The following is a 27,644-nucleotide window of genomic DNA, read 5'->3' as shown; positions in this document are numbered from 1 at the left end:
AACTCAGCGCACTTCTATACTACCACTGAAACGTGGGAGGCGAAGCTTTCCTCCGACGACCTGGACTGATCAACGCAGTCTTGTCGCCCGGGCCAAGGAGGCAGCCCAAGCCAGAGGGTTCCTGGAAAAAGGAATCCTCCCACCTAGGGTGAACTGGGTCCGGACTCGGATTACCGTTTCGGAAAATAAAAGTTTATTTCTCCCTTTCTCTCTCTCTGAAGAAAAGATTCGCGTCGTGGACACCGTAACTGTCTCGTCACACAAGGCTGAAACATGAATTCCGCCCATATCTGAATGCGGTCGTCATTACACGCGACACATTGGCCTCGCGTTCAACCACATATTGCCATAGTCAATAAAAAATTGGGACTGACGCTGCCCTGAACGTCTGTTTTAGGGAAAAAAAGACTTCACTCAACCGCCGAATAAAAAAAATGTAGCGAGGACACGTGGCTCAAACACGTTCGCATGTCTCAACCTTTTCTTTCGACCGGCTCTTGTCAAACAATCCAAAAACGAAGGAAACGCAACAGGCCACCTATCCTCGTTATTTGGCACGTAAGGGTGTGATCGCGTTGCATTCTCACTCGCAACGGAAACGAAGGCGATTGCTGGACGGATTCCACGTGCAAAATGCAGCCTCGGCTCCTCACAGGTCACCGCCAGCAATGAGCGGGCATGTCACGCTCTCGCTAGCTGCGAGACGAGACGAAAGAGGTTCGGTCGCGAGACGTAGGAATTAGGGCGCTCGTGAGAAGAATGTCACAACTCGGATAGGCCTAATGAGGGACCATTACTACGGTGGCTAGATGGGTAGGTGTGCCGACCGGCGCGTCTGGAGCGTAGTTCACCGATTCTCCGCGTCATGACGCAAAATTGGCGCTGCGGTCAGTAGAACGGTTCCGCAGCGCTCGTCGTCTGCTGCAGGAGGCTGACGGCGAGCAAAAAAATGAAGCCCGTATTTGAATAGCTGTATGTCGTCTGTTCGTGCCAGTTTCAAAGGTGAAGAGCTCCGCGTCTCTCGTACTGTTTTCAAGTTCCTAAACGATATGGAATGTTCCAGGTCGGAAAAATGACCGGCGAGATTAGCGGCGGCATTGCTCCACCAAAGAAGACCACCAAGGAGACTTACTGCTTCGCTCCGAACTGCAAGTCGGGCTCTAAATTTGTGAGAAAGACAGCGGAAATGTTTAACCTGGGCTGCTCAGTAGCTTGCTCAGTATCGGCGACGTTAATGAGCAAGCCGTACACCAAAAAGCGTCCGTTCATGAGCTCCGGCCGGCCTCGACATTGGAAATTTGCAAGTCGCACATGAAGTGCTCAGTGCCTGCGACATCGAGCACCGCTGCGCTGCTACAGGCAAAAGAAAAGTGACTCTAGGCTTATATTCTATATAGCAGGCTATACAGCAAGGAAGTTCCTGCAAAGGACCAAGTGCTCAGGGACATTACTGAATTCAACAGAATGAGTAGGTCAGGGCTGTTGCTCCCTTCTGAAGCACTAAAAAAACTGGTAGCATCGCTCGAAGACGCCTTCAAGCTGTGCTTCAGTTTAAATGGATTACCAAAGAACAGTATCGCTGACTTTGCATCCTTTCTGCAGCTGAATCCACCGAATTTGATAGGCAGTGAGCGGCACAAGAAAGAGCTCACAAACGATGTTGTGAAGTTCTATTCAATTACACGCCTTTACTGTCTTGTCAAGGGCAATAACATGGCGCGCGAAAGCAACAGGGAGAAGAGTAATCACCTGAAGCGGAGGCGTGTGCTGTGAATATGTTATGATATCTGGTGGACCAACGTTGCGACCTTGCTGGCGCTAGGCTATTTATGCTGGTGCGTCAAGTTATGAGAGCGTTTCTTGTGTTTTAAATATATTCATGAATGCAGCCCAAGACGTATTGCTTTATTTTATTGCCACCAAACAGTGAACAATATGCACTTACCAACACAATTCGTCTAGTAACAATTTAAATACCGTAACTGAGGCAGCAATAAACACAATAGCTAGGTTTCTCGACATTGAAACATAAGAACTTACTAAATATCACGTAAACACGTTTCCATATACCGTATAAAACCACTGCAGTATTGTTTTTTGCATGAAAAAAATGCATCTACGTATTTAATGCAATGGGCTGGAGCGCCGCGTTTATACCAATAAATGTGACCAAGGTAGAAAATTGACTTCAGCTTATCATGTCTTGTGACTAGACGACAGTAACAAATTCCCCATTCTGGCTTTGCCTACACTGCTCAAAACGGCATTGTATAACGCACACTCCAAATCTAGAGCAGAGGCAGCGATACTATCAAACAGGCTGCTCGTCTACACAGCGTAGCCGACGTTGCGCGCAGCTCAGCCGTTATACTGTCCGCAGCGCCACTTCTGCGTCATGATGCGGAGAAGTGGTGAACTACGCTCGGTCGGCACACCTACCCATCTAGCCGCCGTACCATTACTGCTCTTCGCGGACTCTGTGCTGCATCTAGATTGCCTTTTAGCCCTGTGAGAAACTGGCGGAGTAACGTAGTGGTACTATCTTCCGCTGTAAAGCGTCGCCATGATACGCCAACAAGCGCGAACAATCTCGCACAATTGTCAGGTATACTTGATTCGTGCCGCCAAATACGACTGCACCTTCGTGTCATGGTCAAGCTGCTTGAACACCATCTTGGGAGGAATTTCGCGTATATGCCGAATTACGCATAGCCTCGGAATTATTACTTCTATCCTCAAAGTTTCCCAGGAATGAAGAGCGAAATTCGCACGTTTGCAAAGGTATTTAGAAGAAATCTGCCGTGTTAGGCATCAAGAATTTTGCACTATTTATTTAGGTAACATCGGCTTCGAAACCAGACGTTCTGCATGAGAACCTACACTGTGAAGGACGTAGAATATGTACTCATTGAATATGCTCTGATACGTAAAAGCATGGCCGCATAAATTGTTTTTCTGAAGCCTGTCGATTTCTCAAATTTGGGGTCACTGACATATTAAAATTTCTGCAGAAAGAAAAATTCCATTTTTTTTCTGTGTTATACCATGGTGTACACGGACAACGCGTCATGCAGTGGTGGTGGTTTGTTAGCCGAGAATTGCCTCCCGCATTGCTTGCTGTCGCGCCAACTGAGCGTGGTGCGTTTTGCCCGTTGGCCGTGAGGTGGTGCGCCGTCGTCGTTTTCCATCGGTGATGAACTAGAAGGGTGACGTCGTTCGAACGTGTTAGACGCACGTTGGCGTTGTGTTATTGCGCGTGCCGTGGCGGAGGGAGGTGCCGTGGTGGTTGACGCTACTACCGCCACGATTCCGGCGTAATACTCCGTGCTCGGTGAATTCTCCGTCAGTCGTCGTTCCGACGGTTTGCCGTGCGCGTTTGTGTCGATTGTGTGACAAGCTTACCACGACTACGGCGTGACGTATTACTACCACAACAGCGGAACGTGAGGATTCTTGCTTCGCTTGGCGTGGGATCTTGGATTCGCAGCGCGACATCGCCGTTCCTATCTGCCACGCCCCGCCGGAGGTGTTATTTTATTTTCTCCCTGTGTTGAGCGTTTGGTTGCTCGACCGAGAGGATTCCTGACATGGCACGCGACGGCAGCTTCTGCGGGCTTCCGGCTTTGGCGGCGACGGTAATCGTCCTCGGCTGTCTCTTCAGTGAGTGTTTATTTTTTGGACCGTCCTGTGTCGGCTACGTTGTTTTAGCGAGCCACCGAGACGCGTCTCACAGCGCGATGCAAACGACGCCTCTTTTCGCAGACAGCTACGTATGTACGTCTGCGTCTGCGCAGCGCTTGCCAACCCGGAAAAGCCGCTCCTCTCGAGCTGGCGCAACCTGACTGCATAATCTTGTTTACGTTTCGGCGGTATTCGAAATGTAGGTGTAGAGGAGCGCACGAAACGTTATGCAAAGTTTCAGTGCCGCGAGGGGCGCTGTTGTCGTCACGAGCGCGAACAATCTCCAACGCGGCGGCCCTCAGAGCGTTGACCTTGTGCGCCAGCTGCTACACGTGCAATCGGGCTGACGTGATATCTCGGCGCGCGCGTTTAGTGAACGCGCTTGGTTGTTGTGTAAATGAAAGTAAATTTAGCCTTCACACTTTTCAGGGAAGAAGTGCACAAAGGCATGTATCCGTTTACATCAGATGTACATAAGTGCTCAAATTCAGTGTCTGCAACAGAACACCTTGTGAGCCGCCTGAGCCGGCTGCAGAACTTCAGGCATTTCTTGTATTTTTCGACGAATACGAACAAGCTTCAAAGTCTGCGGAGGTGGGTTCGTAAGCAAAACTACTGCTGCCAGTGCTGTGGTCCTTGCTTAAAGCAGATTGAATGGCAGAGGCAGCACCATCAATGTTTCCGACCTCTAGCATATCTCCGACAATGTCTTGTATGCCAAATACTGCACTGTTGTTTGTGCCTGCTGACGAAGTGTGGAGCAGAGAATTGACAACCTTACAGACAAACTTAGAGAATTTACTGTTATAAGAAATTGCCCTTGCCTTGGATGGTCATTAGTACCTGTATATTGCCTTATTATGCCAAAAAAGTTCTGGAGTTGGTCCTGGTCCACTTAGCCTTGGCGTCAACAGGTATTTGAACCCACCGAAGGTGACAGATACTGCAAAAGTGAGAGTGTGCTGCATGTGGTAATATGCATGCCTTCAGCTAACAAGTAGAAAAAAGTTATAGCCGTCTTGCTTTTTACGTAGCTGGATATGTAGCTAGAAAGTTTAAAAGAAAAAGTTCTTGTGGCATGTGTACATCAACACTTGCCACAAAAAAGCAAGAGGTAGTGGACAATGAACACAATCAGCTTATTAATCGTTTCGACTGTAGAGGTTTGTTGTGCACTGGGGATAACTTGGCCGTGCTTGTTATGACGTTAGAGGAAGCGTTTACTTTTTTTTTTATACTGAGAAGCTGCAGGCTTTCAGCATACAAGGTTTTATGTTGTTTCTTAACACTGTAAAGCTTCATCAAGTTGGGTGTGAAATCCATTGCAACGAACTAACAGCACAAATAGTTCAGTTTTTTGTGCTGACACACTTGCATTTTCACACCAAATCACCCAACAAAGATAGAGCTGTACAGAGGGAAAAACAGAAGCGCCTTAAGCTGAGAAGGCGCTAGTAGGTTGAGAGGAGTGCAATCTACACGTTGGAAAAAGTTCAATTGCAGACGCAATTACAAATGACTAAACCCTCTAGTCATGCTGTCCATGACTTGCGCCGAATGAAGTCACAGCGCATTTTTTCCTACTGTGTTCTTTATGATTACCCTTGCACTGAAACATATATTGACACTAAAAAGCCGTGCTGGAACTGAACATTTATAGAGTAATTACCGGCTAACCACATCGCGAATGTCATTTTCTGCCTGGTCGGGAACCAAGGTATGATAATGGTGACAATGTTTCTGCAAAACCAGCTGGATGCGTTTAGCGTCATTATTATTATTATTATTATTACTATTATTATTATTATTATATTAGTAATAATGGCGACAAGCGGTTGCTGGTTATTTATGCTTCGCAGTAGCATGCAGTACCGCCAGAGTGAAGCAAGAGTTTTCTTGCTGCAGCCTTGTGAAGCACACGATTCAATTCGTAATGAATGAATGTAGACCACTCTTCTGGATTTTCCGAGTTCTGGCCACTCAACTGAAATTAGTTTCAGTGGAAACAGCAGCGGGTTTTTTAAAATCAAACAAGGGGTATGACCAAATAAAAAGAATGCGACGCGCAGCATGAATTAAAATGTTATGCTGACTTGGAAAACGGTTACTGACATGACACATACTAGCTGCTCTAGATTATCGCTGCGCTGACTTTAGTGCATCGGATCACGCCCGGATAACTTGGCAAATAAATAAAATCTCCTCAATATGCGCCTCTCCAAATAAATCGCCTCTCAATATGCACCCAGAACACACTCAGGAGTAACGTGTAGACAGAGCTAAACATCTACAAAAGCGCTACGACCAAGCCGCAGATATTGCCTACGTGGACACCACCGAATACCCCCACCAGAAGGCCATGGCGGTCGTCGTAGTCGCGGGATCGCAGTACCGCCTCAGCCGCGGCGCATCAATACTCACCACTCAACCCGAAGAAGGAGAGGAGACGTCCATCACCTTGGCCTATGCCTGTACCAATGCAGACTACATCATTAGTGATTCAAAAACGGCCATTCGCTACTACACAAGAGGACATATAGCACCCCAACCACAGAAAATACTCTCCGGCACTCCCGCCTCAAGGCAACGCCGCGAACAGATAATTTTGGCCCCTGGTCAAACGGATCTGGCTGGAAACGAAGCCGCCCACGATGCCACCCGAGCTCTCGCAGACCAGGCGCATCATCTGTCTCCCGCGTCTTCCGATCCTGACGAGCCCTCTGTTCTGCATCGCGGTCACGCGCGCGACCGCATGGTCACATTCAGAGAAATCCTCCTCCACTACTGCAGAGAGCGGTTACGCTAGCCCCCACTCCCAAGCACACAAAACACTGAATAAAGTACAATCCACCACTTAGCGACTACTTCGCACGCGAACTTTCCCAGACCCCTTGGTATACCACCGAATTTACCCCGATGCATACTCCCCACTTTGCAAAGCATGCGAGGCCCACGCTGAACTGGATCACATCATCTGGGCATGCCCGAAAGCTACACCCACGAACACCCACCTCACTAACACTACAAGCATCATAAGTACGGCCGAGCACTGGGAGACTTTGCTGCTCACCTTGGTCCCAGAAGAGCAGCTCTGGGCCCTCCGGATGGCCGAAGACGCCGCCAGAAACAAGGGCTGGCCGCCGTCTGAGGAAGGGGAGGCCTGGGGGTTAGTCTCCCAACCCCCGCCGCCCCCAGACCCCATCATGGACACAATAAACTTTTATCTCTCTCTCACACACAGGCTATGACGCGTGCCAAGCGCATAGCAACTAAGATGCTGCGTGTTTCTCCAGACCAGCCAGATCGGGATAGACACCTCCTGCGTCTATGGAACCGAAGGTTCAGACTTTTGTCGTCTTATCGAGCGAAGGGGCGCACCCGGCCACTAAGAACAAAACGACGCTCTCTACAAGAAGAAATCGAGAAGTATACGGGAGAGCTAGCTTCGGAGCACTGGATGCAAGTGTGCGAACAAATCAATGAATTAACTGATTCAAGTAGGGCGTGGGCTATATGGAGATCTCTCCTTGGGCACCGTAAAACCTCGCACGGCGAAGGCCGTGTTGCCCTGTAAGAAGGCAAGACCATGGCCGAGCTAGCAGGAAAAGGGGCAGACATCTTTCCCACAACCAGGTACTACCATAAATAGAACCTATGTGAGGGACGATACCCACGGCGGACACGGCGATCTAAACCAACCCTTCACGGCTAGCAAGCTCGAAGGTTCCATAAGCAGAATGAACACCCGTGGTGCGGCAGGGGTTGACGGAATCACGGCAGCGCACATCAAAAACCTTATCGAAGCATGCAAAATAGCTCTACTGGTGGAATTTAACCGCATATGGAAAAAAGGAACTCTCCCAGAAGAATGGCGACATTCGATTGCCAAGCCTATTCCTAAACCGAACAAGCCACCAAAATGCCTGGGCAACTTAAGACGACTTTCTCTCACGTCATGTCTGTGCAAACTTTTGGAGAGCATTTGTGAACGCAAGATTGATATGGTGGCTGGAGGAAAATTGTCTTCTGCCTCACACTCAGTACGGATTTCGGCCTGGTCTTTCTAGTCAGGATATTATGCTCCGCCTAAAAGAGGACGTGCTCGATACCTCGTCCTCGTGTACTGGCATAGTTGTTGGGGTGGACGTCAGGAAGGTTTTCGATAGCCTTCCCCACTCCTCCATCATGCAAGCCCAAGAAATGGGCATCAAAGGCAACATGCACAACTTTATTGCCGCATTCCTGCAGGCAGAACGTTTGAAGTTCAAGTAGGCAGTGAACGCAGCTCCTATCATCATAGCGGCATTGGAGTCCTACATTTATTTAAAATCGTCTTAGCTGCTCTTCCTGCAAAACTAAAGGAAATTACAAGCGTTGAGCACGCTATTTACGGAGACGATGTGACGCTCAAGACTTCGCGAGGTTCCCTGGGAGAACATGAGGAGGCCCTGCAGATGGCGTTGAAACGCGGCCCCTTTCACCCGATCACTAGAACACAGCTACGTACCATGGAACAACTCAACAACGAGGCAAGGAGACTAATGACAGGACCGGTATTTTGTAGCGATGGCTTTGCGGTGCTAATGCCTTATCGCGCTTATCGCGCTTTGTCAGCGTCAGAGCGACGGTCCGCTCGCGTTATCAATGGGATCAGCCGGCCGTGAGCGGTGGATGATAAGACTACTACAGAATAAGTCATAAGGCATCGCTACAAAATTCCGGCCCAGGACAGCCAAGGTACACGCCACTCCCTGCTCTCAAAATCTGCTGTGCTTTGGGTGACATTGCTGATCTTGTTTCAACGAACGAGCTTACTCATGGGACACACCTCAAGTCCACAAATGCAGAAACGGCCACTTTGTCTTAAATTGGGCATGACATCTCTAACCTTCCTGTGCTTCAGCCAATATCTCCCCCTTGCGAGCACATAACAATTGCGGACCCCATGCCACTGCCGAAGAACATGGGACAAAATCAACCCACAAGGAGACAGGCCGACGCCAAACGCCATGAGAAATATATGTACCAACTACAAGAGGGCAACGACCACTCTGGAAGGTGCCATATAGTCTATGTGGATGCTTTTATCGGAGGACCAGAGGAGGAGCTAATGTTAACAACGGCTTGGACAAATATAGAAGCAACCGAACGGGGCAGTAAACTCCGCCTCACGCGACATATCGTTCACAGCTCTACGGCAGATCTGTATGCCATCCTTGATTTTGCGAAGCATGCTCAATACACTGCTAACACATTTTGAAGAGATGCTAAGCATGACAGCAGAGTGTTTACAGACTCGTAAGATGCCTTTAGAGCTTGTAAGCACACTCGCACAACCACCGCTGTGGTCCAACAACTGCACCTCCACGTGCGTCGTCTGCGTGACCAAGGCCGTGATTTTCAGTTACACTAGATCCCGGGGCACACGGACATACCAGGAAATGAACAGGCCCACCGACTTGCGCGATCCATACTACTATCCGTGCAGGCGAAACCATCCGAACAATTACTGAACAACGTATCTGAAGACACGCAAATACACAGTCAGTGGTACAATCCCATGGAAGCAATAGCCGAAGCCAAGCGACACCGGCACAGCTATCTCCTCACTACATCAACCCCATGGACATTCCTCCCCTTCCCTCGCAGGCTGCTGCTCGTCGGCAGTAGGTTCTGCTCCGGCAGGTACAGACTGGAAACCTCCTTACTCGCAGAAAGGATGACCCTCATGACCTGGCGCGTTCGCATGCGGGTACCTGCAGGAACTGCAACACCCGGATGGACCTCGAACACTTAATCTAGGACTGTCCGCTGTATTCTGGCCCCAGGCAAAGGGCCCTTGCTTCGCTCAAAACGGAATGGCAACCGACCTCACTGAAGACCTGGGCACACTACCGAGGCACAGCAGCACTGCGACCGCCAACCAGCTATGGCGGTCACTATACGAATTCTTAGATGATCCTGAGGCTCCAGTCACTGGGACGTCTCGGGTGTACCAGCGACAGCGTCAGACCCCATGGTGTAGATAATTATGACTTCCGTATCACCACTGTCTCCATTCCCTTTTCACCTCCGCCACTTCCCAAATCAATTCACTGGCGCCCTTTAAGGGCAAAAATGTGAGTAAAGACCTGTAAACAACAACAACAACAACGACCGTTTGTATCTACACTGCCGTGGAATGGGAGGCGGTCTGGGAACTCTCTAACGCCGGAATGTCATCGGCGACGCAGCTGCTTGCGCTCAGGAAGCTTTGTCTTCGTGCCGATGCAGTCTTGGGCTCTGCGATCTCGCGTGATAGCGCAGCCTTTGAACTCGGCAGCAGCAGCGGGTGCTTTCATCGAGACTGATGAGAGTCGTGAGCCTGACTAGGAAAAAATAACAATGACTCAGCAAAACAAATTAAAACACAAGAACTACTGAAGTGAGTTCGGACATGGGAACTAAGTAAATGAAACATTAAAGGATGATGGTAGCAGTCATAGTCGTGAGCATGACTCTGCCAAAATGAAAATGACAAAGCTAAAAAGATTAACACACAAAAACCACTAAAAGGGGTTTGGACGTGGATACTAAGTGAAGGAAACACTAAAGGATGGTGGTAGAAGTCATAGTCATGACCATGACTTCACAAGAATGACAATGACTCAGCGAAAAAAGATTAACACTCAAAAACCAATCTAATGGGTTCGGAGGTGGTACTATGTGAAGGAAAAGGCTAACGATTGATGGTAGAAGTCATAGTTATGAGCATGACTAAGGCTTTCGCCTTAAGATCTTTTAGGCCTAGCCAAAGGGACTCCTTAGGACTCGTGAAATGAATTTCATGACATGCTTGCAATGTATGTCGTGAAACAGCCACCTACGTCTCCCTGCACACTGCTTCACATAACATTGATTCCCAAAGGGCGTGGGATCTGCCAGCTTTTTTTTTGTCAATTTTACTGACTCATGCTCAAGACTATGACTTCTGCCATTATGCTTTAGTGTTTCTTCACTTAGTAAGTACACCAGAACTCAGTTCGGTGGTTTTTTAGTGTTAAACGTTTTTCCTGGGACATTTTCATTTTTGCTGTGTCATGCTCATGGCTATCACTTCTACCATCATCTTTTAGTGTTTTCTTCATTTAGTACACACGTCAGAGCCAATTCGGTAGTTTTTTAGTGTGAATCTTTTTATGCTGAGTCATTGTCATTTTTGCAGAATCATGTTCATGACTATGACTTCTACAATTATCATTTAGTGTTCCCCTCCCTTAGTATACCCACGTCTGAACCCATTTCAGTGTTTTTTGGAGGGTTAATATTTTTTTAGCTGGGTCAGTGTCATTTTAGGCGGCTGTCTCATGACCTAAATGACACGCATGTCGTGAAAATCATGTCATGCCCTATCATTTATGTTAGTCATACAGTGTAGTCATACCATGCCAATTTTGGTACCTACCAAGTTAATGAAACGACCTTGAGAGCAACAAGACGTCGGCAGCTTTTTTTGACCTACAGGACACACATGTGATATTCATGTCATAACCTATCATTGATGTTCGTCATACAGTCTCGTCATAGTATGCTAATTTAGGTAAACACCAAGTGTTTGTTGTTTGTTTTCTTCCTCTTGTGTCCTGTTTCTGATGCGCTACGCCTTTTGCCAAGTTAACGATACGACAATGTGAGCACCAAGAGCTAGGCTACTAGATAGATTGATACATACTGTCAAAGTGGCAAATGTTCGCCAAGAAATCGTTCGCATTTAAAGAAAATCACACACACCGGAAGAGCGTTCTAATCAAAGTCGGTCAGAAAGGCCAGGCCGGTGGCTCGCAAGAAGTGCAGAAGCGCCTGCACGGCTTTCTTCTGTGACGTTAAGTCCAGTCTGTGGTGGCGAATTTTTTCTTCTGACAGAGGCCGGTCGTCCAATTGGTTGAACGCTTTGATAAGAGAATGTCTCTGTGCACTGTACTGCGGGCATGCAGTCGCACAAAATATGTGCAATCGATTCTTCATTGCGGCAGTTGTCATAGGCTGTGCTGTCGGCCATTCCGATGCGGAACGCATAGGCGTTGGTAAACGCAACGCCCAACCATAATCACCACAAAAGGGTTGCGTCTCCTCAGCGAAGCCTTGATGGGACTCGAAGGATTAGGGTTGGGTGCAGACAGTATAAGCGAGGATGGTTGAAGTGCGATTCATTCCATTGTGACCTTGTGCGTTGGCGACGAGCACGCGGAGCTTCCTTGCAGCGTCAGTCCGAGAAACTGGTATGGGCCGTATGGGCCGTTGGTGATCTTCTTTATGAGCTGTGCGGGCAGCTTGATCGGCCCGTTCGTTTCCGATAATTCCGCAGTGACTTGGAAGCCACTGAAAAGTTAATTCTTGCCCTATCTCAGTCAGATTGTGTATTGCCTCGGCAATCTCAAAGACCAGCTTGCTGTTCGTGTGGACCGCGGCGTAAAGGTGATTGTAGAGACTGCAGAGCCGCCTTTTAGTCGCCGAAAATTGTCGATTTGTATGTCACTTGATACCTGATAAAGAAACGACAAAACAAGAAAGTGTCCAACTCAAGACATCATATAGAATTCGCTGAACTGTCAAAACAGATGAACAAGAAGAAAGTAAGGAATATTCGAAATTATAACGCGGGAAAGATTGAAGAAGGCCTAAAACATGGACGCAGCATGAAATCAGTAAGAAGAAAGCTTGGCAAAGGACAAGGCATGATGTATGCACTGAAAGATAAGGAAGGTAATATCATCAGCTATTTAGATGATATAGTAAATACAGCGGAAGAATTTTATACTGACCTGTACATTTCCCAAAACAGCCAAGCTACTTTCATTCGAAATAGTGATGAACGGGATACAGAAGCTCCTTCTATAACTCGCGATGAAGTTAGAAGGGCCTTGAAAGACATGACCAGGGGAAAAGCGGCTGGAGAAGATGGAATAACAGTAGATTTAATTAAAGATGGAGGAGATATCATGCTTGAAAAGCTTGCGGCAGTTTATACGCAATGCCTCACAACTTCAAGTGTACCAGAGAGCTGGAAGAATGCCAACATTATACTAATCCATAAGAAGGGAGACGTTAAAGAATGGAAGAATTACAGACCGATTAGCTCGCTTTCAGTATTATATAAAATATTCACCAAGATAATTTCCAATAAAATCAGAGCAACACTTGACTTCAGCCAACCAAGAGAACAGGCTGGCTTCAGGAAGGGATACTCTACGATGGATTATATCCATGTCATCATTCACATAATCGAGAAATCTGTGGACTACAATCAACCTCTTTATATGGCTTTCATAGATTATGAAAAGGCATTTTATTCAGTAGAGATACCAGCAGTCATAGAGGCATTGCGTTATCAAGGAGTACAGGAGGCATACGTGAATATCTTAGCAAATATCTACAAGGATTCCACAGCTACCTTGGTTCTCCAGAAGAAAAGTAGAAAGTTACCTATCAAGAAAGGGGTCAGGCATGGAGACACAATCTCTCCAATGCTATTCACTGCATGCTTAGAAGTTTTCAAGCTCTTAGACTAGGAAGGCTTAAGAGTGAGGATCGACGGCGAATATCTCAGCAACTTTCGGTTTGCAGATGACATTGTCCTATTCAGCAACAGTGGAGACGAATTTCAAGAAATGATTGAGGACCTTAATCGACAAAGTGTAAGAATTTGGTTGATGATGAATATGCAGAAGACTAAGATAATGTGCAATAGCCTGGCAAGGGAACAAGAATTCAGGTTTGCCAGTCAGCCTCTGGAGTTTTTAAAGGAGTACGTTTATCTAGGTTAGTTACTCACAGGGCAGCCTGATCATGAGAAAGAAATTTACAGAAGAATAAAATTGAGTGCATACGGCAGGCATTGCCAAATTCTGACTGGGAGCTTACCACTGTCGTTGAAAAGAAAAGTGTACAATCATTGCATTCTACCGGTGCTAACATATGGGGCAGAAACTTGGAGGTTAACAAAGAAGCTCGAGAACAAGTAAAGGACCGCACAAAGAGCGATGGAGCGAAAAATCCTAGGACTAACGTTAAGGGACAGGAAGAGAGCGGTGTGATTCAGAGAACAAACGGGGGTAGCCGATATTTTAGTTGACATTAAGCAGAAGAAATGGAGCTGGGCAGGCCATGTATAGCGTAGGATGGATAACCGGTGGATCATTAGAGTTACAGAATGGATACCAAGAAAAGGAAAGTGCTGTCGAGGTCGGCAGAAAACCAGATGGGATGATGAAGTTAGGAAATTTGCAGGCGCAAGTTGGAATGAGCTAGCGCAAGACAGGGATACGTGGAGATCACAGGGAGAGGCCTTCGTCCTGCAGCGGACATGAACAGGCTGTGATGATGATGATCAAAATTGGGTTGGAGTGCATACGGCTAGCATTGCCAAATCCGTACTGCGAGCTTACCACTGTCGTTGAAAAGAAAAGTGTACAATCATTGCATTCTAACGTTGCTAACATACGGGGCAGAAACTTGGAGGTTAACAAAGGAGCTCGAGAAGAAATTAAGAGCGATGGAACGAAAAATCTTAGGACTAACGTTAAGATACAGGAAGAGAGCGGTGTGGATCAGAGAACAAACGGGGATAGGCGATATTCTAGTTGACATTAGGAGGAACAACTGGAGCTGGGCAACCCATGTAATGGAAGCGCAGTCGATGACGCAGAAAACCAGGTGGGATGATGAAGTTAGGAAATTTGCAGGCGCAAGTTGGAATACGCTTGCGCAAGACAGGGGTTTTTGGAGATCGCAGTGACATAAGATCGCCTTCGAGATCGCCTTCGTCCTGCAGTGGACATAAATATAGGCTGATGATGATGATTATTATTATTACTAATGAATTGGAGCGCGGTACAAAGCGCTGTGAGCTCTGCTGCCGTCGATTTTGTGACGTGACACGTCTTGAAATAAATAGTTGTGCCCATCGTTGGTATCACAACTGCCGCGGTAGAACTGTTCGGCAGGAGCGATCCATCGGTGTATATATGGGCAGAGTCTTGGTACTTCTCGAACAGCAGAAGCCGAGCTGTTTAAGGGCTGGTGATGACAGCTCTGCTTTTTTTCTGGATGCTAGGTACTTTCAGGTTGATATTTGGCTGAGTAAGGCACCACGGAGGAATCGAAGGTCTTGCGGAAGGAGTGAAGCAAGTTGGTAATGATTCACCATGCGTAGCTATGGTTTGGCAGAAAGAGGTACGCGGGCGGTCCGCTGGCAGAGATGCCAGATGGTGGTGGGGAGTCGGCGCAAGATGACGTATATATATATATATATATATATATATATATATAGAGAGAGAGAGAGAGAGATCTATATATACAGCAAAAGAAAAAGGTTGGGACATTTGGCTATCCCAAATTGGTCAAGTCGGGACTCTGCACATCTACTTAATCGGGACTTTCCTAATAAATTTGGGACGGTTTGCCACCCTCGGTGTGCTCGGCACTTCAAGCTTCATTTGCGATCGTTTTTATCCAGAGTATAACATTCTAGGCGAATTCGCCGGTTTTTATTAAACAGCTTCTTTTTAATCACAATTTAAATTACATGTTGCTACCTCGTCAAAATGTTGAATATGGCCACTGCCATATTAAACAAAAGTGAACGTATCACGAATGTGATCGATGGATATTATGATTCTATGTCTTTGAAGTCCCCGAATACAATTTCGGAACATCGCCCTTGCAGCCTTCCTTAGGCGTGTGTTACACATCTTGCAATGATTACACGCTATGTAGGAAACGTCCCTTGCTAAAGGGCTTTTTCTTTCTTTTGTACAAGGAAACGAAATTTCATTGCATTCCCTTACTGTTCTTAATTATGCAATGCACCTACTTTGGTGCTTTACCATGGACTTTCACTCCAACTTTTGCGTCTGAATGTCCACACTTTCTACGCCGTCGCTAATGGAAGATTGATCCGCGGCGCGAAACAAAGGCATGTAGAATACATCATACGGGAGAGTGAAGCCGCCTACTTCCAGAGCACTCTGCTGCTACTGCCAGCTCTGGCTACATGCAACGAGCTCCTAAAAAGGAAATTCTATAAAACACCACCGCAACCAACACGTATCAGTGAATAAGCACATGTGCGTATACACGACCAAGGCTGATAGTGAGGCTAATTCTTTGCACGAAAAATAGCGCCACAGCATTCTCCGCTTGGGCTTTGGCGCTGTTCCGTGTAGGCGTGCTTGCGTGTCTGTGAGTTTTCGGTTTGTGAATGCGTATGGTACGTGTACGTATGTCGGTGCGTCTGCTGTTCTATGCGCGTGTGGGCTTGTTTGTAAGTGTATGCATGTTTCTGCCTGTATGTCTCTTTCTACACGCATGGATAAGAGAACTACATCAAATCATTAGAGGAAATCGCATGCACGCAGACACACACACACACAGTTCGTCACTGCGAGATTACCATTCGTAGTGTCTGCCATATTAATTTCTTTCGTTATTGCTCATGGGCACTAAGACACTGCACTCAACTGTTCGCAATCTGTGGAGTTCATCCTCGAGACCACTATATGAGTGCTTACAAAATTACTACACACTGTTCAAAGCACTAAATCACTACCGGCTCTTTCGTGGGGCTTACAACTTCCGCTCACAAAACGACCACATTTTTACTAGAGTGTAATGCGAGGTTTTTTCCAGACTTTTGCTACCTGAAGTCAATCCTCGCCTTACAATCGAATACCGAAATTGAAGTTTTCTAAAAAGTGAAATGATGCACGCAATTTTAATTGAGTGAAATGTGCGAGTAAAAGCACGCGAGGGACGCGCGCTTCCATGGAGAGCGAATGCACAGCAGAAAGCAAAAGCGGTACGTAACTCTGTCGTGTAAAAGGTCCAGGAGGCGCAGCAGGCCCAGGAGGCCCAGGAGCCCCCGGAAGCCCAGGAGCACCAGGAAACCCAGGAGGCCCAGGAGGCCACGGAGGTTACGGAGGTGCCGGGAGCCCAGGAAGCCCAGGAGGCCCAGGAGGCCCAGGAGCTGCCGGGGGCCCAGGACTCGCCGGGGGTGGAGGAGGCGCAGGCGGCGCCGCAGGCGGCGGGGGTGCCGGAGGCGCCGGGGCCACAGGAGGCCCAGGAGGCCCAGGAGGCGCCGGAGGCCCAGCAAGCGCCGGAGGCCCAGGAGGCGACGGAGGTTCAGGAGGTGATGGAGGCCAAGGAGGCGCCGGAGCGAAGGGAGGCGCCGCAGGCCCAGGAGGCGCCGGTGGCCCAGGACGCCCCCCTGGACGCCCAGGACATGCCGGACGCCCAGGAGGCCCCTGAGGGGAGGAAACCTTTAGCTGCGAGACCAAATGCCTATCATGCGACTGGGTGCAAGGGGAACTGGCGACTCAATCTCTTACGCGAAATGAGGAAAGCAGGAAGGTAGCGCTGGAAAGACGGGGAGCAGCTTCTACTCTGCCGCAACTGCGTACTTGTACTTTGCTCGGCTGCGGGCAGTCGCGCGCACGGTATCTTGAAAGTGATTTTCACATGGCTCTAAACTTTGTAAGCGCTCTGCTTTCATCGCTCAGTTTCCGTTGAAGCAACAGACAGAATGAACCTTCGCTCGCTGCAGCCGCCCTTGCTCAAGCCAGCGTTCTGACAGTGGTCTGCGGTTATCGAGTGTGATCTATTCATGTTCGCTTGTGCGCGCTGACACCATGCTTGTTCATTCAGTTAGTAAACGAATGTGTCCAAGTTTATGCACCCAGTAAAACTACTATCCTTACTCCGTATAGCTCTCTACTAATTTGCTATCGTAATTGCTGCTTCGCCTTATTGGCTAAACTGCAACTTTTCCATGCATCCGGTGATTTTGCGTTACTTTTGCGGTTTTTTCTTCTTCTTGTTTTTTGTTGGACGCAACGAAAACACACGCTTCGCGCAACTTTCGCGGTTTTCTTCTTTTCTTGATGAACTTAATGAAAAGTCACCCCTCGCGTTACAATCGCGGTCGCATTACAATGGAGTATATGCGGTTTGTACCTCCCAGTGTACTCCTGGCCAAAATATTTTTTGGTTAGTGCCGCCATTATATGCCTTCCATTTCTGTGTCCGTTACCATGACCCTGCTCCATTAGAACTCTTCTATGTTGTATCGGCAGCATCAATTGCATCGTGTGTTTCCCCTCACTCCAAAGTTTTCTACATACCAGGTCCTTTTTCAGCTCACATGTTACACCTTCTCTCATCACGTACCTGAGTGTTCTGTTCTCTCACTGCTGCCTTCCCAGCTCTTCCACGGGTACATCAAGTTGCCTTACTACTATATGCGTATTCACCTCTTGTTCTTTATGCCTCTTGCAGTCAAATATGTTTTTGTCCGTTTCGCACAGCTCTATCCACCTCTCAAAAGAGTTTATCAAACGCATGCGAACTGCTTTCCCATATCAGAATCTTCTGGCTTGCACAGTCTGAACTTTCCCGAAAACCTTCTGCGGTCAACTTGAACCTCTGCAATAAAGTTTTTTTTTGTACTTTGGCATAGTCTAACGATTCTTCTGCTGGCATCCGGCCAAACACCCTCAGAGTCTCGCCTACTAAACACAGGCTCAGGTTACTAGCCCACTTGCCCTTCTCCCAGCCTTGCCCGACTGAGATCCTGTGAAACCGATACGAATACGCATCTTGGTCACGTCTTCACTCATCGAAAAGTGCGATTAGTTTCTTGGGGCAAATTTGTCGCGGTCTGGGAGAAGGTGAGTCGGATGACGCCGGCCTTTATGTGCTAGTTGCTTCATGGGAACCCGCATTGATTTCTGCTAGCTCGCTCAATCGTCCAGATTTCTTTTAAATGCGAACCATTTCTTGGCGAACATTTGCCACTTTGACAGTATCTATCTATCTATCTATCTGTCTGTCTATCTATCTATATCTATCTAACTATCTATCTCTTTGTCTGTCTGTCTGTCTATCTATCTATATATCCATCTATAGTCTATCTATCTATCAAGCTATCTATCTATCTATCTATCTAGCCACCTACGTCTTGGTGCTCTCATGGCATAGTATGACAACAGTGCATGCCGAACATAAATGATAGGTCATGACATGAATTTCATGACATGTGTCTCATACAGGTCATCAAACAGCCGCTTAGAATGACAATGACCCAGCGAAAACCCGGCAGATCCCACGCCCTGTGGAAATCGATGTTATGCGAAGCAGTGTGCGGGGAGCCTATGAAGTTAAGGAAACGACCATGAGAGCACCGAGACTTTGGCGGCTGTTCCATGACCTACATTACAAGCATGTCATGAAATTCAATTAAAGTGTCCTGAGGAGTCCTTTCGGCTAAGAGCCCTTATAGCGAAATCCTTAGTCATGCTTATGAATGACATAGACCATGAATCATTAGCCTTTTCTATCACATAGTAGCACCTCCAACCCCATTAAATTGGTTTTGAGTGTTATTCTTGCGCTAAGTCAGACAATTTTGCTAAATCACGGTCATGACTATGACTTCTACCAACATCCTTTACTGTTTCCCTCACTAAGTACCCACGTGCGAACACATTTCAGTGGTTTTTGAGTGTTAATCTTTTTTTTTGCCAAATCATTGTCATTTTTGCTGAGTCATGCTCCTGACTGTCACTTCTACTATCATCCTTTAGTGATTCCTTCATTTACTACCCACATGAGGACAAATTTCGGTGGTTTTTGAGTGTTAATGTTTTTTTCATTGAGTCATTGTCATTTTAGACGGCTGTTTCATGACCGACATGACACGCATATCATGAAATAGATTTCACGAAATATAATTTATGTTCGTCATACACTGCTGTCATACTATGCCAATTTTGGTAAATAGCAAGTTAACGATACGAACATGACGTAGACGGCTAGATGGCCGTAGGCGGATAGATAGACACCGTCAAAGTGGCAAATGTTCGCCAAGAAATGCTTCGCATTTAATATGGATCTCGGCAGCCCATGTATTGCGTAGGATGGATAACCGGTGGACCATTACAGAACGGCTATACCAAGAGAAGGGAAGCGCAGTCGAGGACGGCAGACAACTAGGTGGAGTGATGAAATTAGGAAATTAGCAGCCGCAAGTTGGAATCAGATAGCGCAAGACAAGGGTCGTTGTAGATCGCAAGCAGGGGCCTTCATCCTGCAGTGGACATAAAAATAGGCTGATGATGGTGGTGATAATGAAGGTTATAAGGCTCATAAGGCGGAAAGGCCGGCGTAGTCGGCGTTGGCGTGACCTCGATGTTCCAAAAATGAGCCAATCAAATGCACATCGTGACGTCAATTAAGGCAAAGTTCATTAAGATACAGTGAATTAAGGTAGAGTTAATATGGCAAAGTTATCTCAGGCATGTTTAATTAGGATATAGTTCATAACGGCACTTGAACTACAACCAGTGGTTGGAGTCGAACTCACGAACTTTGGTGTTATTTAAAGCGAAGTTTCCGTCATGAAGTGGCACCTGACAACGGCAAAAAAAAGTATCGCCGAGAGCTAGTGGGGCTGTACTAGTCAAGGTGCAACAAAATTAGGAAGGCCCACTAAGCTTCAACAAAGTCACTCCCTCAGCAGAACAGGATTTGACCTCCCTGGTGCAGTATTCGCCCGCTACCCCCCTAATGACTCGTAGAGTTTACCCTTGGCCCTCAGTCCCAGCGGCTGCGGAGCACCTGACCAAGGTCAGGTCAGACCTGTGACGCGGCAGAGGGTGCTAAGAATCTCTGGGCCCGGACAGGCAGCCAATGAAAACTGTACCTGGCAACGTTCAACACGCGCACCCTTTCGAGTGAGACTAGCTTAGCGGGGCTCTCAGGTATTGCCTGGGATATTATTGGCCTTAGTGAGGTGAGAAGAATCGGTGAGGCTTTTACAGTGCTGACTAATGGCCACGTACGTCGTCTGCTCTACAGGTCTTCCAGATAGGAGAGAATTCAGAGTAGGATTTCTAGTACATAAGGACATAGCGGGCAACATTGATGAATTCTACAGCATTAATGAGAGGGTAGCAGTCGTCGTAATACAGCTGAATAGGAGGTAAGAATGAAGGTTGTACAAGCCTACGCCCCAACCTCCAGACACGATGATGAAGATTTAGAACAGTTTTATGAAAATGTTGAATTGGGAATGAGAAAGGTGCAAACTCAGTATACTGTAGTCATGGGCGACTTCAATGCTAAAGTGGGTAAAACGCAGGCTGGCGAGCAAGCAATTGGCAACTACGGCATCGATTCTAGGACCACTAGAGGAGAGCTGTTTGCAGAATTCGCGGAAAGGAATAGGTTCCGAATAATGAATACCTTCTTCAGGAAGCGCAGCAACTGGAAGTGGACCTGGAAAAGCCCTAATGGAAAAACAAGGAATGAAATAGGTTTCATACTCTGTTGCTTGTCCCAGCATAGTTCAGGATGTAGCAGTGTTAGGTAGGGTAAAGTGCAGTGACCATAGGCTAGTGAGGTCTAGGATTTCTCTGAGTTTGAAGAAAGAAACGATAAAGTTCATCATGAACAGTCCAACGTAGACGCAGTAAGGGTAAAAGCAGTCCAATGCAGGCTGGTGCTCTCAAACAAATATGTAGCTTTAGAACAGGAAGATAAAGACAACATAGAGGTAATGAATGAAACCGTAACTAGGTTGATCACGGAAGCAGAAATTGAAGAGGGAGGTGAGGAACCAAGGCAACGAGTAGGTAAGCTCTCCCAAGTAACAAAGGACCTAATAAAGAATCTGCAAAACATGAAAGTTTCAAACTCCAGAGGTCAGTTAGAATTCGCTGAACTGTCGAAACTGATCAACACGCAGAACGTAAGGAATATCCGAAATTGTAAGGTAGAAAAGATTGAGGATCGAAGCGGTAAAATATGGACGCAGCATGAAATCAATGAGAAAAAAACTATGAATAGGACAAGGCAAAATGTATGCGCTGAAAAATAAGCAGGGTAATATCATCAGCAATTTCGATGACATAGTAAAAGCAGTGGAAGAATTCTGTACTGACTTTTAGAGTGCCCAGAGCAGCCAAGCTACTTTCATTCGAAGTAGTGATGAACAAGATATAGAGGTCCATTCTATAACTAGCGATGAAGTTAGAAGGGCCATGAAAAACATGACAAGGGAAAAGATGCCAGAGAAGATGGAATAACAGCTGGTTTATTCAAAGGATGAAGGATATATCATACTTGAAAATATTGCGGCCCTTTATACGCAATGCCTCACGACTTCAAGTGTACCAGAAAGCTAGAAGAATGCCAACATTATACTCGTTCATAAGTAGAGACACGTTAAAGAATTGAATAAATATAGACCCATTAGCTTGCTCTGAGTATTGTATAAAATATTCACGAAGGTAATTTCAAATAGAATCAGGGCAACAGTTGACTTCAGCCAACAAAGAGAACAGGCTGGCTTCAGGAAAGGATATTCTACGACAGATCATATCCATTTCATCAACCAGATAAGATAGAAATCTGCGGAGTACAATAAACATCTCTATATGGCTTGCATAGATTATGAAGCATTTGATTCAGTAGAGATACGAGCAGCCATAGAGGCATTACGTAACCAAGGCGTTCAGGCTGCATACGTGAATATTTTGGCAAATATCTACAAGGAGTGCACAGAAACCATGGTTCTCCACAAGAAAAGTAGAAAGTTACCTATCAAGAAAGGGGTCATGCAAGGAGACACAACCTCTCCAATGCTATTCACGGCATGCTTAGAAGTATTCAAGCTCTTAGACTGGGAAGGCTTAGGAGTGAGTATCCACGGTGAATATGTCAGGAACCTTCGGTTTGCAAATGACATTGTCCTGTTCAGCAACAACGGGGACGAATTACAGCAAATGAATGAGAACCTTATCCGAGAAAGTGTAATAGTGATGTTGAAGAATAATATGCAGAAGACAAAGATATTCTTTAATAGCCTGGCAAGGGAACAAGAATTCAGGATCGCCAGTCAGCCTCTAGAGTTTGTAAAGGAGTAGGTTTATCTAGGTGAAAAACTCGCAGGGGACCCTGATTATAAGAAAGAAATTTGAAGAATAATAAAATTGGGCTGGAGTGAATACGGCTAGCATTACCAAATGTTGACTGGGAGATTACCATTGTCGTTGAAAGGAAAAGTGTACAATCATTGCAGTTTATAGGTGCTAACATATGGGGCAGAAACTTGGAGGTTAACAAAGAAGCTCTAGAACAAGTTAAGAGCGATGGAACGAAAAATGTTAGGCCTAACGTTAGGAGACAGGAAGAGAGCGGTGTGTATCAGAGAACAAACGGCGATAGCCAATATTCGAGTTGACATTAAGCGAAAAAAATAGAGCTGGGTAGGCCATGTAATGTGTAGGTGTGATAACTTGTGGACCATTAGGGTTACAGAATAGATATCAAGAGAAGGGAAGCGCAGTGGAAGACGGCAGAAAATTAGGTGGAGAGATGAAGTTAGGAAATTCGCAAGCGCAAGTTGGAATCAGCTAACGCAAGACAGGGGTAATTGGAGATCGCAGGGAGAGGCCTTCGTCCTGCAGTGGACGAAGGCCTAGTGTGTGATGATGATGATGATACGTAATCGCAGTTAGGTCGACCTTCGAACATGGTTGACATTTCCGCACAAGGTGTTCACAAGCATTTATTTCATGAGCATCATTAATGTTTGCGTGAATAAAGAGAGAAGCCGAGCAGAGCGCGAAACAAATATGCCCCCACATAAATGTTTATTATAGCACAGTATCAACGTTTGCATTCCTCTGAAATTTTCTGCGGGGGTATTTCGCAGCGACAAGAAAGCGGCGTGCCATGCAATTATTATAACCATCATTGCAAATATTTTTTCATTCCAGTGATTCACTTGCCGGTTTAGAAATCACAAGTGAGGGCAGTTCATTTCGTAACGTCGACTGACGCAACTGTATAGTGCTCTTGCAAGAAGTGCTATGATCTATCGCGCTCTTCCTAACTGAATCACATCGCAGAAAATCCCCTAGGTTATATTCACAGGCATCGCCTCTTCGAAATAAAAGAAAAGAAAAAGAATGCAAGCAGGGTGAAATCTCGTCTTTTCTGCGTTTGTCTGCACCGAAATACTGACGTAGAGCTGGCATGCCTGCGGGCTTCGGCTAACACGTGTGCTGCCGTTAAGGGTTTTGAAGTTGCGTGATATCTTGCGTGCGACGGCTTCGACGGGCGCATATGTCTTCTAGAATGTGCGGGCCTCGCGAGAAAGGATTAGCAAAAGAAAAGTCAAAACAAATCATGGTGCTTGAACATTACGTGTGAAAAGAGACACCCACATATGTAAGATGGCTGGTGTATACTATAGGGGCACATAGAGTATAATGAAACGCTCCGAAGCTTATGTCCGTGGGGCACGCCATAAACAGTTCATTGTATAGCTTACGGTGCTGAACAGACCCACGAATTACTGCGCTGCTTACGAAACAAGTGCCTCTATCACGATTTTGAACCAGAAGGATTACGATGACAATAATAGACGTCAGCAATTCACAAATAAATGGAAGTCAACCGGCATGGAAAACCGTTGAAGGCGGTGGTGCGGAAACTGGGTGGCGCGAAAACATTGATGGATGCAAATATAAAACGTGGTCAAGCTCAAAAGTTGGGATAAGATGGAGTGGCACGCGTCCGCCTGCAGCTCACTGGTTACTTACGGCAGGTTTGTGAGGGTATATACAACTACGAGAAGGCAAGTCTGGGTATTGCGTAAAACGATCCAATTAATGTCAAAGTTTGGGCACTGGCTGCTTGTTCGCTGCCGTATTACACCTAGGCTGTTGTGAGCGAGTGCAAGCACCTGCTTGAGGCCGTGCGAAAGAGTACCTGCCTTTGCGCTGCTGTTCGTAACAGTTTACAAAAGCCCGTGTTTACAAAAGCCCGACTGCAAAGAGCGGGAAGGTGCGATACCCGACGCCCTTGCTCATCCCACCGCTGTCCGGAAAGTTACTTTTATTTTTCAGAGAGAGTTTTCTTTTGTCCTGTGACAGCGCAAGGTTTCCTCGGCCATTTTTTGTCAGGCAATAAATGACATCAGACATGAAGTCATGGAGACATAAAATTCTGCGGAAGAAACTTGCCACTCTCGTCGTGACTCAGCAACTGAGCAAGGAGACAAAAAATCCGCGTCTATTCCACCCTGTGAGAGTGCACTGAAGCTGGTGCGGACGGTATGCAAGTGCCACCACCCAACTAAGGTTAGTCGACGTCAAACAAGCACCACCACCACACCCGACGCACGTAACGTGCTCACGTACGTAAGCGTAAGTACAGCATACATTCTCGTTCTTCTAGGCCGTCCGCCAACAGCGAGTGCCTTTCTAAAGTAACCAAGGTTTCCAAGTAAATATGTAAAGTACGATTTACAAACAAGCTGAAGGCATGATAGCTGCGGATTGTTATTCGAATATACGAGAAAACAAATCTGTTACGGGGAAACTCAACGAAAAAGCCCTTTTCCAGCGGCCTTTTGAGGCCTCACCATGTGGCCACGGCCGCTAGGTGGCGGTACCATTATTACATACACAGAGATGCAGCTGAGGGCCACCATTCAGCAAAGCAATGATGAACGCATCGAGGCGAGCACCGCGAACGGAGCTGGCTCCGATGCGAGTGCAGAGACAGCCGAACCCGCCACGCCGGGAAGCAGTGGCGGAAACGTCAGTGATAGTCACGAAGGGGATACCACTGACGTGGCCGGGAAAGAAAAACAAAGCCAAGGGCAAGGATAAGAAAGGAGGGGAGGGCATTGTGACTTCGGGGGCAGCTTTCGGCGGTGAGGGGGAAGGAAAGCGTCGAGTTGTCTTTGTTGGGGATTCCAACATGCGTAAAGTAGAACCGGCGATAGCAGAGAGGGTAGGGGCAGACGAACGAGTCCAGGTTAGCGCGCTTCCGGGAAAGCCGATTAGAGAGGTGATAGCGAAGGCCAAGGAACGCATGTGGGACACAATGGAGGAGAGACACCTAGTGGTGATAATGGGCGGAGTGATTGACGTACTGAACGGACGAGGAGCAGGGATCACAAAGCAAATAGCCAAAGGGGTCACCCACCTGCGAAATGTTTCAAAAGGAATGCAAATCGTGGTGTGCACGGTGCCTGAGGTTGAAAGGCAGGGCTATGAAATTGAAAGGGCAATTCTTGCAGTAAACAGGGAAATTTGGACTCTAGCTAAAGCAATGAATTTTACGGTCATTGACATCAACCGAGAAGTGCGCCGAGCAGGCCGCGAAGGCGCTTTTGTGTGTGACAGGATACATTTCAGCTAAAGGGTAGCAACACCGGTCGGACGTCGATTCGCTGCGCGAGCTGTAGCTTTTTAGGCGGGCCCCAGGCAATCAGGAAGCAGGATTAAGCATTGAACGTAGCGAAACACCAGTAAAGGGCAGAATTAGACGACCAGGTGTCACGAAAAGACACAGAAAGGATAGCAACAGAGAAGGTAAAATTTGCTACATTAACATGCAGGGTGGTCGCAAGCAGGAAAAATGGCTGGAAATTCAAACGCAGCTGAATGATGAAGCGATTAGCGTGTACGCCTTGACCGAAACGCATCTAAGAGATTTGAAGCAGCCACCTGTTATAGACAATTTTGTATGGGAAGGGTGCAATAGAATGACCGGGTCAAGGAAAGGCGGAGGCGTAGGCATACTAATTAGGCAAGGTCTGAAGTGGCAAAGCGTAAACGAGACATGTAAAGAGCATTTACGGATTAGCGGCACATGGCAAGGTATAAAGACGTGGCTGGGGGTAGCTTACCTATGGAGAGGTAGTGATAGCAGAGAAAAAAATGAGGAATTAGTTGATTGAATTAGAAGCGATATTAATGAGTTCAGTAAATCGGGCCAGGTGATATTAGTGGGAGATATGAACGCACACATGGGCGATATAGACGGATATACTGATTACAACGGCTCTCTAGTGCTGGATCTGTGTGATGAACAGAACCTTATAGTAGTTAACAGGGAGAATAAGTGTCATGGACAGGTAACATGGCAATGCGGAAACAGGCAGTCATGTATCGACTACGCCTTAGTCTCAGAAATGGTCTACGAACAACCAGACCAAATGATAATGGACGAAAATGGAAAAAATTGCCTGGGAAGCGATCATAGACGTTTAGCATTAAAGTTTACTAGCGCAGAACATAAACTGCGCAGACTAGCGCAGAACATAAACCAATAGCCTCAGAGTTTTTTTTAAAAATGAATGACGAGCAAATAACAGAGATAGCAAACAACATATAGAAGAAAATTCAGGATTCTCCTACAGCAGTCTGGGAATATAAGGAACTGGTGGACGTTATGCAGCATGAAATAAGGCGGACACGGCAAAACAATTGTTGGATTGGCAAGAGGAAATCACATAAGTGGTGGAACAAGGAAATAAAAGAAGCTATAGAAGAGCGTAAAGAGGCATCTAAGGCTCATCGAGAAGCCAAAAAGTTGGGATTACAAGAAGAAGAGGTGCTCCTTAGATGGAATACATACCGAGAAAAGAAAATGGTTGCGAGTGAGCTCGTGCAAGAGAAAATTAAATGCGCAAGTGAACGTTTGCTGCATAACATTCACAAAAGAGACAAAGGCGCTCCAAAAAGATTCTGGAACCTTATAAAAGCACTCGGAGCTCCAACTAAAAACTTGCAAACGGCTATAAGGGATGAAGACGATAACATCTACGAAGGAGATGATGCGATGCGGTACATCACCGATGTTATTAGGAATAACTTCGGCACGAGAAAAAGCGTAGTTCAGACAACAGATCCAGCAACAACAGAGAGGCCAGAGAGATCAAAATTTAGCATAGAAAGCTTTTATTGAAAAAAGGCAGCAGAAAATGTCCCCTAACAACACGGCAGCAGGACCCGATGAAATCTCAATACAGCTAATCAAAAACCTCGGTCCAAAAAGCAAGGCACTGCTGACTAATGCCATAGAGCAAGTGATTAGAACAAAGAAAATTCCCGTTGGATGGCTTGAAA

At 46.7% G+C, this 27,644-nt stretch overlaps 2 protein-coding genes and 1 long non-coding RNA gene across 18 annotated transcripts in view; 1 reads left to right on the top strand and 2 right to left on the bottom strand.

The window, feature by feature from the left end:
• The window catches only part of LOC125940510 (uncharacterized), a 467,947-nt gene that overhangs the window by 221,815 nt on the left and 218,488 nt on the right, over positions 1–27,644 (bottom strand). The gene's annotated exons all lie outside the window — the stretch shown is intronic.
• LOC119466294 (uncharacterized PE-PGRS family protein PE_PGRS46-like) overlaps positions 1–27,644 on the bottom strand; it is a 422,307-nt gene that overhangs the window by 181,431 nt on the left and 213,232 nt on the right. The gene's annotated exons all lie outside the window — the stretch shown is intronic.
• LOC119466292 (cuticle collagen 2-like) overlaps positions 1–27,644 on the top strand; it is a 1,179,781-nt gene that overhangs the window by 1,099,464 nt on the left and 52,673 nt on the right. For 4 of the 15 annotated variants that reach the window (XM_049656745.1, XM_049656741.1, XM_049656740.1 and 1 more), the window contains one exon: positions 16,541–18,165. The exons of 7 other annotated variants lie outside the window; for them this stretch is intronic. In XM_049656745.1, the coding sequence (XP_049512702.1) occupies positions 16,541–16,965 (425 nt within the window). In that variant the 3' untranslated portion in view covers positions 16,966–18,165. Of the gene's footprint in view, positions 1–3,397; positions 3,661–16,540; positions 18,166–27,644 lie in introns of those variants that run through there. 4 more of the 15 variants (XM_049656744.1, XM_049656742.1, XM_037726775.2 and 1 more) reach the window with 3 other exon arrangements.

This window comes from Dermacentor silvarum, chromosome 10 (assembly GCF_013339745.2).
Source record: "Dermacentor silvarum isolate Dsil-2018 chromosome 10, BIME_Dsil_1.4, whole genome shotgun sequence".
NCBI lineage: Eukaryota > Metazoa > Arthropoda > Arachnida > Ixodida > Ixodidae > Dermacentor > Dermacentor silvarum.
Note: the sequence above shows the minus strand (reverse complement) of the source record. Positions and strands in the feature narration are given on the sequence as shown.